At 41.3% G+C, this 14856-nt stretch overlaps 1 protein-coding gene across 15 annotated transcripts in view; it reads left to right on the forward strand.

The window, feature by feature from the left end:
• KIAA1217 (KIAA1217 ortholog) overlaps positions 1–14856 on the forward strand; it is a 901007-nt gene that overhangs the window by 824730 nt on the left and 61421 nt on the right. For all 15 annotated transcript variants that reach the window (XR_012244377.1, XR_012244386.1, XR_012244385.1 and 12 more), the window contains one exon: positions 12641–13473. Coding sequence is in view for 2 of the 15 variants with exons in the window: in XM_073629773.1 (XP_073485874.1) it covers positions 12641–13473 (833 nt within the window). In the remaining 13 variants the exon portion in view is untranslated. The remainder of the gene's footprint in view (positions 1–12640; positions 13474–14856) is intronic.

Here is a 14856-nt window from a genome sequence, read left to right on the forward strand (position 1 = left end):
AGTTTAAATGGTGCTGTTTAGTTCCTGGGGGTGTTTATAGCTGTTATATAGAGAAACTGCTTTCCTGCATTAATAATTTCAAGACAGTACAAGTAGAGGCTTGTCATACAGATACTCCAAGGCTGATTTTGAGTGAAACTTACCAATATGCTTTTGAAATGTGACAGAAAACCAGACTATCTAGAAGAAAGGCATGCAGGCACAGAAGCTACAACTAGCTGCATGTAAACAAGGGCCCCGGTGGGATTTGCACCCAGAACCCCAGAGCTTTACAGCACGTGTTACTTCATGCATCAATATGACGTTCTATAGTTCACCACGGTCACCTGCATCCACAGGCAGCTTCTGAATTAGTAAAAAAATGAATGAATCATTGTATATTTCCTAAGCCTATACAGGCATGATGGAACAAAATAGTTTTTGATTACAGTGTACAAAATGGATTATTTCCCTGCCTGGCCTTATAGCACAACGGCTTTTTATGCACACATGGGATTATACAGAGGAACCATTTTGGCTTAATTCCAGTAAATATCTCTGTATACCGGGTATTTCCTGATAGTGTTCATTGTGTTTAACAAGAACAAGGTTGCTTTTGCCAGCTCCTTTGATGTTAAATTAGCCTTTTTAAAACCATGGATAGTTTTATTAACGATTTGGCATTTTTTTTATTCTGATGAAAGTACTATCATTCTCAATCCCACACAATTGCTGCAAACATAAACTACACATTTAACACCCAACAAATAAAAACCTGGTACACACCACTAGTTTCTTTTTCCTTTCAACCCAGCGGGTTGAAAAAAAAAAAAAATTGACTGCCTTGGTCAGAATCACTGTACTAATGATCCGACATTAGTACAGCGATCTCCCCTGCTGTTTTTTGTGTGTTTTGACAAGGGGATGGCCCCCCCACCAGAACACTCCATTCAGCACTCCCAGCCATTGACCGAGAGCGCTGATTGGGAGCTGGTCAGCTGCTGGTTTTCCAGCGTGCTGGTCTGACGGAAGCCGGTCAAATGTCCGGCTTCTGTCGGATTGGCTGCCTTAAGCCTAGTACACACGAGCCGAATATGGATATATGGAAAGAACCTGAACTCTGGAATCTGTCCAACTTCTTTACTCCATAATCAACAAGTACAGAGTAACTGCTAACATGTTTCGGCAAAGAACCTTGTTCAATGCTGTGAACAAGGCTCTTTGCCGAAAAATGTTAGCAGTTACTCTGTACTTGGTGATCATCGAATAAAGAATTTGGACTGATTCCAGAGTGTGGGTTCTTTCTATATATCCATATTCCGAGTTTGTGACGAGTGGGAGGTCATCTGAACCTGGCACCTGGAGAGAAGGCACCAATAACCAACACGCATATTTGGAGGTTTTCACAGAAGCGGTGCTACCCTGTGTGTACACACGAGCCGAATATCGGCGACTTTGGCTGGTTCAATAAAAAACGGCCAACATTCGGCCCGTGTGTATGACAGCTGGAAAACCAGCAGCTGACCAGCTCCTGATCAGTGCTCTCGGCCAATGGCTGACTGGAATGATCTGGCGGGGGGGCCGTCCCCCTATCAGAACACAAAAGAACAGCAGTGGAGATCGCTGTACTAACGTCAGATCATTAGTACAGTGACTCCGACCGGAGCTGTCAGGTTTTTTCGTTCAACCCGCTGGGCTGAACAAAGAAAAACTGGTGGTGTGTGCCAGGCTTTACACACGGCCCAATGTCAGATGGTTTTTATTGAACCGGCTGATGTTGCCTGACTTTCGGCCTGTGTGTACTATGCTTAACCACTTGTCGACCAGCACGCCGTCATTACACTGCGGCAGGCTGGCTCTATTGTGCAAATCGCCTTAGCTGTACGGTCCGTGCAATAGATGCAGTAGGTGCAGTGCCCGAGCCGATGCGTGTGACTGGTGGCCGCGATGTCCGCCAGCCACTCGCGTTCGCTCCACAGAAAGCCAGAAAGGGGATCTGTCAATGTAAACAAATAGATCCCCGTTCTGACAGGGGAATAGAGAGAGATTATCTGTTCCTAGTGATCAGGAACAGCGATCTCTCCTCCTCCAGTCAGTCCACTCCCCCCACAGTTAGAAACACCTCCCAGGGAACACATTTAACCCCTTGATCACAACTAGTGTTAACCCCTTCCCTGCCAGTGTCGTTTATACAGTAATCGGTACACCTTTATAGCACTGAACCCTGTATAAATGTCACTGGTCCCAAATAAGTGTCAAAAGTGTCCGATCTGTCCGCCGCTATTGACTAGTAAGAAAAAAAATTATAAGTAAAATGTCATAAATCTATCCCCCATTTTGTAGACTCTATAACTTTTGCTCAAACCAATCAATATACGATTATTGCGATTTTTTTTTTTTTTTTTTTTACCACAAATATGTAGAAGAATACATATCGGCCTAAACTGAGGAAGAAATTAGATTTTTATATATTTTTTGGGGGATATTTATTATAGCACAAGTTAAAAATATTGCTTTTTTTTTCCAAAATTGTCACTCTTTTTTTTTTTTGTTTATAGCGCAAAAAAAACCACAGAGGTGATCAAATAACACCAAAAAAAGCTCTATTTGTGGGGAAAAAGGGACATAAATTTTGTTTGGGTACAATGTCACATGACCGCGCAATTGTCAGTTAAAGCGACATAGTGCCGTATCGCATAAAAATGGCCTGGCCATTAAGGGGGTAAATCCTTCTGGTCCTTAAGTGGTTAAAGAAGAGGTCAATGAGTGAGGTCATATCCAAGCCTTGGACATGCCTGGAATTGACCTCTTCTTATAATCATTCCCCTAAGTTTTGTACATATGACCGAGGTGGGTCTGACCAGGCAGGTCTCAACTCCCTTTACAGGTTTATAGTGTTCCCAAGTTCTATGTAAAGAATGGCAACCATGAAACCTATCCTACCCTTTACAAGTACATGCTAAAATTGGCACACGCTCTAGGGCTCACATAGTGCTGCCGAAATGCTTAACGGCCTTATAGATCCTCCTCCAGCGGTGCCCGAGCTGTGCAGATCAGTGCAGGGGAGAATGGATAGACTCACCTCTATTTATGTAAGTGCAATACTTGGGGGGAACTGCATGTATTTTCTTTTAGTAAATTTGGACTTGATTTAACTTTAGTTAAGTGGACTTTCCCTGCTACCTGTTTTATACCTTTGAGATTTCATTATTTCAGATGGGATGACTTGGTGCTAAATGACTAGAGCATGTGTGACAGAGTGAGAGCATTGCCCAATGACTTCTACACTAATGTAATCCACTGTCAAATTAGTGTATCCAAAAATGCAAATCCTTTTTTTTTTTGTTAGACAGAGTGGATCCCTCAATATAATAAAAACGATTTGTCCTGGTGACAATGTATACAATATTTTACAGTGTTCACCAGAATAGGAAGTGAGGGCAAATTTTCCTTTGGGGACCTGTGCTGGTGACAACCGGACTTCCCTTCATTTTGGGGAGATGTGTACTCACATGTTGTTGTGTCTCCAAAACAGGAAGTGAAAGGAAATCTCAGGGGCTTTTACCATTCCATGCTCTATCCAACAGTTAAAAAAATGACTTTAGATGCACTAGTTTGAGTAGTTAAAAACCCTGTATACCCAGTAAATTGACTGGTTTCAGGTGATACACATAGATGAAACAAATCCTCTTGCATACGTTATACCTGTTTATCTGCAGTCTTCTCTTCTCTACATCCCTTCAAAGTCCAGAATTCTAAAAAGCTTGTCTGAAAAAAGAGAGCAGAGTTCTGAGAGCTGATTGGATGGAAAGGAACCCATACCCCCTCCACACAGCAGTGCCGAGGCTGTCAATCACAAGCTGTGTGCTTAAGGTCCCTCCCCTGTCACCTTCTTTCTTTTGGTGTCAGGAAAACTTGTCAGAAGGGATTCATGCTGATAGTAGAGGAACTAAGCAGCAGACAGAAATGACACTTAGTGCTCTTAAAGCTTTTTGGCTGTACGTCTCCTGTGAATCACAGTACAGTTTGTTCTGCACTCCTGTGACCAGTTCTCAGCAGACAGCATGCTGACGTCATGGAGCCGGTCCAGGCTCGGGCAAGATCGTGATAATATGGTTGGGATCCGCCCACATGCCTGGATCTAGTGAATGTCAGGCTCAGCGCTCCAGTGAGCGGGGGGGGGGCGGCAGACAGTCAGAAGCTCTCTGCTCAGAAAACTGTGAGAACTGAGCGATTGGCAGTGTTTGATTGCTTGGCTCTCAGTGTTAGGGACAGTGGGGGACTGATGCAGCTAGGTAAGTGTTGATGCTTAAAAAAAAAAAAAATAAAACCCCATACTTCTCTTTTAATGGAGACAAGAACTCGCTATAGAGGGATATGCTTTGTTCATATTTCATATCTAAGGTTTACAACCACTTTAACTTATTACATCTTTTCTTAAGACATTACTACATAAAGAAAAAGTACATAAAAAAGATCTACGACTTTTTCTGTGTACACAAAAGGACTATTTCTCTCTAATATTGTTCACAATTATGTCTTAATCTGTGTTGGTGAGCACTTCTCCTTTGCCAAGATAATCTATCCACCTCACAGGTGTGACATATCAAGATGCTGATTAGTCTGCATGATTATTGTACAGGTATGTCTTAAGCTGGACACAAAAAAAGGCCACTCTAAAATGTGCAGTTTTATCACACAGCACAATGCCACAGATGTTGCAAGTTTTGAGGGAGCGTGCAATTGGCATGCTGACTGCAGGAATTTCAACCAGAGCTGTTGCCCTTAAATTGAATGTTCATTTCTCTACCATAAGCCATCTCCAAAGGCGTTTCAGAGAATTTTGCAGTACATCCAGCCTCACAACCGCAGACCACGTTTAACCACACCAGCCCAGGACCTCCACATCCAGCTCCACCTCTTCACCTCCAAGATCATCTGAGACCATCCACCCGGACAGCTGCTACAACAATTGGTTTGCATAACCAAAGAATTTCTGCACAAACTGTCAGAAACCTTTTTTAGGTAAGCTCATCTACATGCTCATCGTTCTCATCGGGGTCTCAACCTCAGTGCAGTTCGTTGCCGACTTGAGTGGGTGAATGCTCACATTCGCTGGCGAATGGCACTTTGAAGAGGTGTTCTCTTCACGGATGAATCCCGGTTTTCACTGTACAGGGCAGAAGACAGACAGCGTGTATGGTGGCGTGTGGGTGAGCAGTTTGCTGGTGTCAACGTTGTAGATCAAGTGGCCCATGGTGGCGGTGTGGTTATGGTATGGGCATTCGTATGCTATGGACAATGAACACAGGTTCATTTTATTGATGGCACTTTGAGTGCACAGAGATACCGTGATGAGATCCTGAGGCCCATTGTTGTGCCATTCATCCACGACCATCACCTCATGTTGCAGCATGATAATGCATGGCCCCATGTTGCAAGGATCTGTACACAATTCCTGGAAGCTGAAAACATCCCAGTTCTTGCATGGCCAGCATACTCACCGGACATGTCACCCATTGAGCATGTTTGGGATGCTCTGGATTGGCGTATACAACAGCGTGTTCCAGTTCCTGCCAATATCCAGCAACTTCGCACTGCCATTGAAGAGGAATGCACCAATGTTCCACGGGCCACAATCAACAACCTGATCAACTCTATGCAAAGGAGATGTGCTGCACTGTGTGAGGCAAATGGTGGTCACACCAGATACCGACTGGTTTTTGGAACCCCCAATACAGTAATGCCCCGTACACACGGTCGGACTTTGTTCGGACATTCCGACAACAAAATCCTAGGATTTTTTCCGACGGATGTTGGCTCAACCTTGTCTTGCATACACACGGTCACACAAAGTTGTCAGAAAATCCAATAATTCTAAACGCGGTGACGGAATTTCCGACAACAAGGTCCTATCACACATTTTCCATTGGAAAATCTGACCGTGTGTACGGGGCATAAGACTGCACAATTTAGAGTGGCTTTTTATTGTGACCAGCCTAAGGCACACCTGTGCAATAATCATGCGGTCTAATCAGCATCTGGATATGCCACACCTGTGAGGTGGATGGATTATCTAGGCAAAGGAGAAGTGCTCACTAACACAGATTTAGACAGATTTGTGAACAATATTTGAGAGAAATAGAGAGAAATAGGCCTTTTGTGTATATAGAAAAAGTTGTAGATCTTTGTGTTCAGCTCATCATAAATAGGGACACACACAAAAGTGTTGCATTTATAATTTTGCTCAGTGTATGTGTGTGTGTGTGTATGTGTATATATATATATATATATATATATATATATATATATATATATAGACAGAGTGGAGAGTGATTAGAACACCTGCCAGGTTTTTGTTGCTGTCTGTACCTCGGTTAGGCAAATCCACCTTCTCGATTTGTCCTGTATATCTTTATCACCAAGAGTGAAAGTGAAAGAAAATCCCAAATTTTGGGTTATTGCTTGAACCAGAACCCGGTGACAACCACCAGGGATTCCCTCACTTTGAAAAGATTTCCCTCTACTTCCTGTTTTGGTATGGGACAGGAAGTGATGGAAAATCCTCACAATGGTACGCAGGTGGCAAAACAAAAAAAAACCTGGCAGAGATTATAACTCTCCCTTAGTCTATCTGATATGCCATTTAGTTTTACTTTAAGCTCTTGAAAAACAGAGTTATGGAGTTTGGTGGTAATTCTGTGGTCAGGGAGCAGGGAAAAACAGCCATACACAAGGGCTTTGCACTTGTGTGGATGGCATCAATTGTATATAATTTTGGAAATCTTCTGAGATCACTCAGAATTTACTGATAGGGGCATTTGACCTGCAGTTGACATTCTGATTTGCATATAGTCTGCTTCAGACAGGTTTTGCATTGCCAAAAACTTGCATGGGAATGCCAAACCCTCCCTGGCAAGCAAAAGTTCATCAACACAGGCCCTTATTTGGCTGGTCCCAAGAGCTCATGATTGTAAGTCATTGTTATATAACTCTAAGAATTTTTATATTCAGATGCAGCTCTGAAAACTCATGTCTCAATCTAGCTATAAGGTCATATGAGAACATTGTTTTTATAATTCCAACCTGAAGTGAACACCGCATGATCATACTGTGGCGTTCAGTGGGAAAGTAGTGAATATGTATAGAAAAGCATTGGTACTGTACAACATACAATGGGTTTTGAAAGAAGGTTAGTAGACCTCAGTTACCAGAAGCTCTAGTTTGACCCTATTTCAGGTTGGCCCCAGATTGACAGATGTCTTCCTAGAAACAGTAGACAGGGAAACATCTGTCCTTCCCCTATAGCACTGAAAAACCCTACTGTATCTTGTGTAACTTGCCAGATGGTGTGAAGCTATGCATGTGGGAAATAAAATAGGAAAACAGGATTGGGAATATTTAAGGTGCCAAGTATTTCACAAAACCATTTTATATATGATTTTTGAGATACTTGGTACCTTAAATATTCCCAATCCTGGTTTCCTATTGTATTAGCTTCTTTTGGGATGTGGTACCCTTGATCTCCTGACACTTGGTAGCCTTTATTTTGCTATGCATATGGGAGTTACACCTTTCTTTGCAATTCTCACTAAGAAGAGATAAATCTTACAGCTCATACATAACATTATCATCATTATTGTCAATGTATGCAGCATTCTACATACAGTATATATGGTACAGTCACATCAGTCCTTGCCCTCAAGGAGCTTACAATCTAAGATCCCTAACTCACATTCTTACATACACATACTAGGGCAATTTTAGACCGGAGCCAACTAACCTACCAGCATGTCTTTGGAGTGGGAGGAAACCAGAGTACCCTGAAGGAAACCCACACAGGCACAGGGAGAACATGCAGGTAGTGCCATGGTTGGGAATCAACATATTACAGGAAATGGTCACAGAATGTGTTCAAGCTAAAGAGATGGTTAGAGACTGGATGCAAGTTAAATCTCACGCTACTGACTTCTGGGGTCCGAGGACCACAGGTTGGGCACCAGGGTAGGAATAGACCTGTGTATTGCCACTGTCTGACAACACTGACTGTATCCTCTTAGTTACTATAAGATGTGGTCCCTTGTGATAAATGTAGAATACCTTATTACGACTACAGGGCTGAAAAATCTTTGTGAATAGTGACAGCTGGAAGAACTTCTCATTGTCTTCTAGGGTAACCATCTATGATGAGATTCGACTGTTTATGGCCTTTAGTGTAATATTGAGCCATTGTTTCCAGCCTCCACAGGGATGGACCAGATACAGAATGTGCATACATTGGTGCAAGCTGGATAGATGTAACTGTGCAAAAAATTATATATATTGAATATCTAGGACTTGTTCGTTTACCAAGTAACTTTTTGTGGAATTCTTCATAGTCTGCATAAAAGGGACGTGGCAAAGGGGGAGTTGACTTTTGTCAACATATTTTGTATTATAATGTTTCTTTCTTTGATAGGTATGTATAGGTTGGTGTGATTATCAAGTCCTACAATAATATGCTTTTTTCTTAAGTAACAAAAGAAAACCAAGTAAAAATACCTTCAGTATCCAAAATATAGCACATCCATTCCTGTTCTGTGATTTGAGCGCTTTGTGGTTTTTCTTTAATCTAAGCCAAAGAGAACCACACTGAAAACCAGTTATTTTCTGATTCCCGAAGTTGCAGCCTGTGGTTAATGTCATACTAACAATGTTAGTGGTTAAATGAGTAGAGGAAAAGACCATGATTTGCCATCAGGAGGTGGACTTGGTGTTGCAGCAAGCAATATTACCCCAGATGAACAGAAATAGACATAAAATTCCTCTTTATTTCACCAAAGCTCTTGAACAAACAAAAATAATGTTCAGTACACGAGTACCTAAGGTGAACAATGTCATTGTGTTTACGCTTTGAGTTTCCCCTTACCTCCAGAACTGATATGGAAGCTTTGGAAAGGCTCATTCAATACTGGAACCTTTGGCCAAGTGTTTCCATATTGCAAATCCCCCTTGGATATGCTCTCAGCGTAACTTTTTCAATGCTATAATTGTGTCCCTTTTGCATGTCCATGGCAATTTATTTTTTTTAACAAGAAAATCCATGGCAATTTAACTTGAGTCAGGGTCCTCAGTAAATTTTAGAGAGTGGTTTGGGGCTAATAGTCTCTTTAAAAACTGAAATCTTTCTTACTTTAAAATCCGTTCCAATGGCCTTCTCCAATGTACAATGCAAGGAACAAGGCAAAATAACCATAACAACCAATCAAAATTCCCATGTTGAAGTCAAACCAGGAGAATATGGTTTCTGGTTGATTGTTGTTGGTTGCAGTTGGCATTTGCCCAATTTGTATTTGCTGAATAAGTCTGTGAATTGCCACTACATGACAACACCTGAAGGACTTGTCTGGCAGTGGTCTTCATAGAAGCAAAAAGACATGAATCTTTGTGATATAGAATAAATATTCATACTAATGTTAAGCAAAGAATAAGGCTTCTTACAAAGTTACTATGGAGTTTTTATAGTGTTTCTAAACAAAACATTTTTTCTTTGTTTCTGCTAGTGTAGTGAATGGTTAGAACCTATGCCTGGCTTGTATTGTTGCCTGTGTTGTCTAAGGGAGAGTCACACACTTTGTTTGTCCTGATAACCAGTTCCAACAGTTGGTGAGGGGAAATCCTCCAATGGGGACATCTATTCATGGAGCAACTGTCCAAAAGAGTATTCTCCTCCCATTGAAGAGATATCACTTTCTGTTATGATGTCAATGGGACAGGAGAAGAGGGGGAATCTCCTCAATGAGACACAAACAGAAAAATAAATAAAGGGGTGTTAATCTTTCCTTACGCCAGCATTTCTCAGCCTGGGTACTGATCCACTCTAGTCATCTGGGGCTTCTAAGGGTGTCTGGTATTTTTGCACAGCATCATTTCCATGGTGGAGGCAGCCTGGCCACCAGCACCATGAAAATGCATGACACCAATCCAGGGCAGGCAATATTCAGGGCAGCCTGGTAGGACACTCTTGTGGAAATGGGGGGGGTGACAACAGAGGACTCTGATGTAAAAGATGGGGGGGCTGAGAACTCTGATATAAAGGGGGGTACTGAGGACCCTTATGTAATAGGGGGCAGAGAACATGATGTAAGAGGGACAACTGAGCACTCTGGTGCTCCTTAAAAGCTGGGGGTGGGGGGAGAGGACTCTAATGTGAAAAGGAGGGTGGGAGGAACTAAAGCCGGCCATAGACGGTTTGAATCTCAGGCAGTTCAGAAGGGACCGGCCGAGATTCAAACCATGCATGGGCAGGCTGATTGTACCCAAGTTGATCGATCAACTTGGGTACAACCAGCATGTTGGATTTTTTGTGGGATTATTGCCAGCAGCTATAGCCACTAGCAATAATCACTGTGTGCTCTCCCGGCCGGTACAGCTCCCCTGCCCCCTTGCCGGGAGAACACAATAGCTCAGCGGGCGGATTCCCCTATCTACACTTCATTTATGGCCAGCTTAAGGACTCTGATGTGAAAGAGAGGGACTGATGACTATGATGTGTAAGAGGGGAGCCTGAAGAATCCTGACATTAAAGGAGGTGGGAGAACTGAAGACTCTGATGTGAAAGATGAGATTCTAATATGTGACGGGGGGGGATTTTAGACTGGGGTGCCTCCAAGATTTTGCATGCTTTCAAAGGATTACTGAAAAGGGGTGGGAACACTGCTCTACTTTATACATGAAAAATTGGCTTTAGATACACTTTACCAAGTTATAATAAAAACAACAGTGTGTTGCACCTTATAGAAAATCTATCATGAAAGAAATGTGGAAGCTGTCATAGATGACCTCTTCTCCTGAAAAGTTTGGACTGCTTCTTGATATGTTGTCCCATTTGAGCTGCTAACTGGAGCAAATACACAGGCAAGAACCACCTGACTTTCCCGATTTGTATAGAAGTTCTGGCCTGGGCCAGTGACTCCGAAAATACTGAAGCCAATGAGACAACATAACAACCAGGCGGTTAGATTTTCAGAATGAGGTCAGCAGTGACTCCCCTCGTATTTCTCTCTTGACAGGTTTACTTTAACTATGCATGTCTGAAGAAAGGGTCATTTTAAAGCTGTTCCTTAGCTGGCATGGGACCTTCGATATTAATGTCCATGTGCAGGATGTAGCTTGTGTAACTTGAGCCCAAGGTCTTGAAAAAGAAACAAATAAAATTCCCAGCCTAATTTTACCATCTTGCTTTCTCTGAATGTCACTTGCAGTAAATATTCCTTGCGGTAAGTTCCACATGATCTGAATCTTTTTCAACAGCATGTGATATTTTGCTGCAGTCATATTGTACTAAAAATAAACAACTTCGACCGCTGTCAGCTTGGATGCACCTACTGCTCATACAGAACTCTGGTCACAAGTCGTTGAACTAACATAAAGGAGATTGTAATGTTTAAATGTTTAAGGAAAATCCAAACTCATACTGGTATAACTGCTTTCTACAGTACTTTGCATCATATATTTTCATAATTTCTTACATTTCGGTGCTGCTAATCTACTACAGCCCTTTTCAGCCATGTCCGGTTGACATGCGCCCACTCTAACATTGGCATCACATTATTGCTCTGGACTGGCTTCCTGATGGTGGAGGTTGCCTTTGAAAAGTGTTTCAGCACAGATGCTTATATTCTACATCTGGATGCATGTGGCAGGGTGACAATGCAGGGGCACAAGTGGAAGATGTTGTCACCCTATAAAAGAAAGTGCCTTAACAAGGATCTTCATGGCAGGATCATTGGTATTATTTTATTGGACGTTACAGATTTAAAAAGTTTGCAAACAAATTTACCTTAATGTTAAAGGTTCTCTAAGATTTTTAGTGCTTGGATTTAGAATTACATTTAAAAAAAATATATTTATTTTTTCAGTAAGCTGACAGGTCAAGGAGCAAATCCTTATTAATTTCAAATAAGCAACTATTAATTCGAATAACATTAAAAAATATACACATTCCAAAAATCTTACTGGATGTTTAATGTGAAAAAGGATCAGCTAAGAACGTGTAAACAGGTAAAATTCCTGAAAAATTTTAGATTTGTTGGTTCCCATTACTGACGTCCTGCTTAAAATGCTAATTGTACCACTGTAATGCTGAGCCTTTGACTTCAATGCTTTCTGTGTCATAGAATTAGGAGTCAACGTGAATGGTTCAATGTTTTTTGTAAAGTAATACAAAAAGTTCCAGTATTTTATGATTTACTAAATTAAAGTATATCTAAATCCAATTGTTTACTTTTTGGGTACTGAAGGGAGAGTTTGGAACTGCTGACTAGTTTTTATGTTTTTGCTTTCAATTGTCTGTCTTTTTGGGAACATGTCCCTTTACTTCCAGTCTTGAGACATAACAGGAAGTGAAAGGAGATCTCCCCAAATGAAAGAAGTCCTCTCCTGGAAAGTTTTTTCACCAGAACCAGTGTCCCTATTGTGAGGTTTCTACTTTTTTCCTGCTCCAGTGATGGCACAAAATATATTTTCCCCCATTTTCCGTACCGGTGAGAAAAGTTGCCAGAGTAAATACAATGAATCTATCTAGTGGGGACATAGATGGCAATAGAAAATCCTAAAGAATGTAAAAAAATGAACTTGATATAAATCATTAGGTAAAATCATTATTTCTTTTTCCTTGTAGATGCAAAGAGATATTGCATACTCCGTTCGAGAGGGCCCAGCAGTCCACCGACCTGGGTCAGCAACATATCCTTCTCATGGAGGCCCGATATCTCCACCTCCCACTCCTGTGCCGCATTCAATGCCACCATCTCCGTCAAGGATTCCCTATGGAGGACGCCCTCTGGTGGGGCAGAGCAACACCACGATACAAAGGGAAAGGATATCCAGCTTACCAGTCTCGCGATCCATATCACCAAGTCCTAGTGCCATCTTGGAAAGGAGGGATGTGAAACCAGATGAGGATCTGGGTGGTAAAAATGTCCAGTTAATGCGCAATGATGGCATGTATGTGGACCCTTACCTGTATCATGAAGGTCGCATGAGTATTGCATCTTCCCATGGTGGGCACTCAATGGACATGCCAGACCACCTTCTTGCTTTCCACAGGGGAGCAATGAGATCTTCTAGCACTTACTCAAACTCTTCTATGCAAATGGAGATGATGGAACAGTCAGTTTATAGACAAAAGTCTAGGAAACACTCAGAAAGTCATTTGCCAACGCTTGGCTCAAAAACTCCTCCAGCCTCTCCTCACAGGGTGACAGATATAAGGATGATGGAAATGCATGGTCACAACGCCCACGTGCCTCCCCATGGTATACAAAGCGAGAGGTCTTCTCCAATTCGACAGTCATTTAAAAAAGAACAAGGACCTGGAGTTTTTGTGGAGGCCAAGGTCCGGAACACAGGTGGAATAATAGGCATGGCTGATATTGTACCATCTCCCACTGAAAAACAAGTATTCGGTGGATATGGAGTTCCTCATGTAGCACAAAAAGAAATTTATACTCGGTGAGTAGACTATGCAATGGTTTTGTTTTCTCTTTGCCCCCTTTGTGGTCAATTAACAAACTCTTAGTTATTAGGTCCAGTTGGGTTTCTGTTGTGACAACAGTTCAAAGAGAGCCTAATTTCTGAAAGTGTACTAGCTTAACCAATGGATTCAGAAACTTGAAGCCTGAATGTTAGCTATGGGCAGTTAAACACTGTAAGGGTCACCAAGGCAAGGTTCTAAAACACAAGAGCCATACCCAATATAATCAAACCTCCATGTAAAACTGCACTGCTAGGATAAAATACAACCTTTTTTATTTAAAATAAGAATAAAACACTTTTTTTTAACATATCTAAAAGCCCTAACCCTAGCCATAATTAATTTTATGGGTTAGGGGTTTTTGTTATGTAAAAAAGGTTTGTACTGTATCCCATATCAGTGTGGCTATTTATGTAGATATTGTTCTTGTGGGTATGGGTATGGTTGGTTGGGACCTAAAACTTTTATAAATGAGGCAGAATGTATTGTGCCTGAATGTACACCTCCCAACTTTTGATGTAATTTTAGGACTGTTGAGAAATGGTGTGGTTTTACTTTGTAGGAGAGTGGCTAGACATATCCGGGTGAGGTTTGGGTATTTGTTTTTTTTCTCTGATTTCGGATCATACTGCATTGGGTGGTGTGTATGCAAGCACAAAACATTGTTTCTATCAATCTTATTCTTGCCATGCAATTTAAAGTAAAAAAGCAGCCTACAAATTCAGACTGTGATATTGTGGGCCATAAGGTGCACATTTCCTTATTCCTCTTATTTCTTATCCTGTTGAATTAAAATGATGCATTCACTTGTTTACTTGTTTAGTAACAAAATGGAACCCAACAATATTTGTTTAGATGCCTACAGTTTATTTTTTTTGCGATACTGTAAGGAGATGCATGTATTTTACATTTTCTAATGGACAACTAACTCAACTGCATGTGTGTTAGAACATTTTAGAATGCTATTCATGGCTGTGCTGTCAATGGGGAGATAACTAATGATGGTTGAAAAAAAAACATTGCTGTGGTTTTGCAGAATGCCAATGTTGGTTTGCTTCAGCTTTTTTAGCTTCCATTCCTGACCTTCCCTTAAAATGTAATGTCACTTTCCTAAACCTTTAGATATACACTCTGATACAAACCTATATATAATATTAGGTAATATAACAAATTAACACTTTTACCTGTTTTCCTTTTAATGGACAAGCAGTTGATGTCTAATCCAGGGTCTAAATATGTTATATCTGCTCCTGCCCTATTTGTAAATCATGCTATCATTACAGCTTACACGGGGAAGAATAATGGTTGCTCCTCCTATTGCATTGTGCGACTGGAACATTTTTTTTTTCATTTTGGTTCAG

This window comes from Aquarana catesbeiana, linkage group LG05, assembly GCF_042186555.1.
Source record: "Aquarana catesbeiana isolate 2022-GZ linkage group LG05, ASM4218655v1, whole genome shotgun sequence".
NCBI classification, from domain to species: domain Eukaryota; kingdom Metazoa; phylum Chordata; class Amphibia; order Anura; family Ranidae; genus Aquarana; species Aquarana catesbeiana.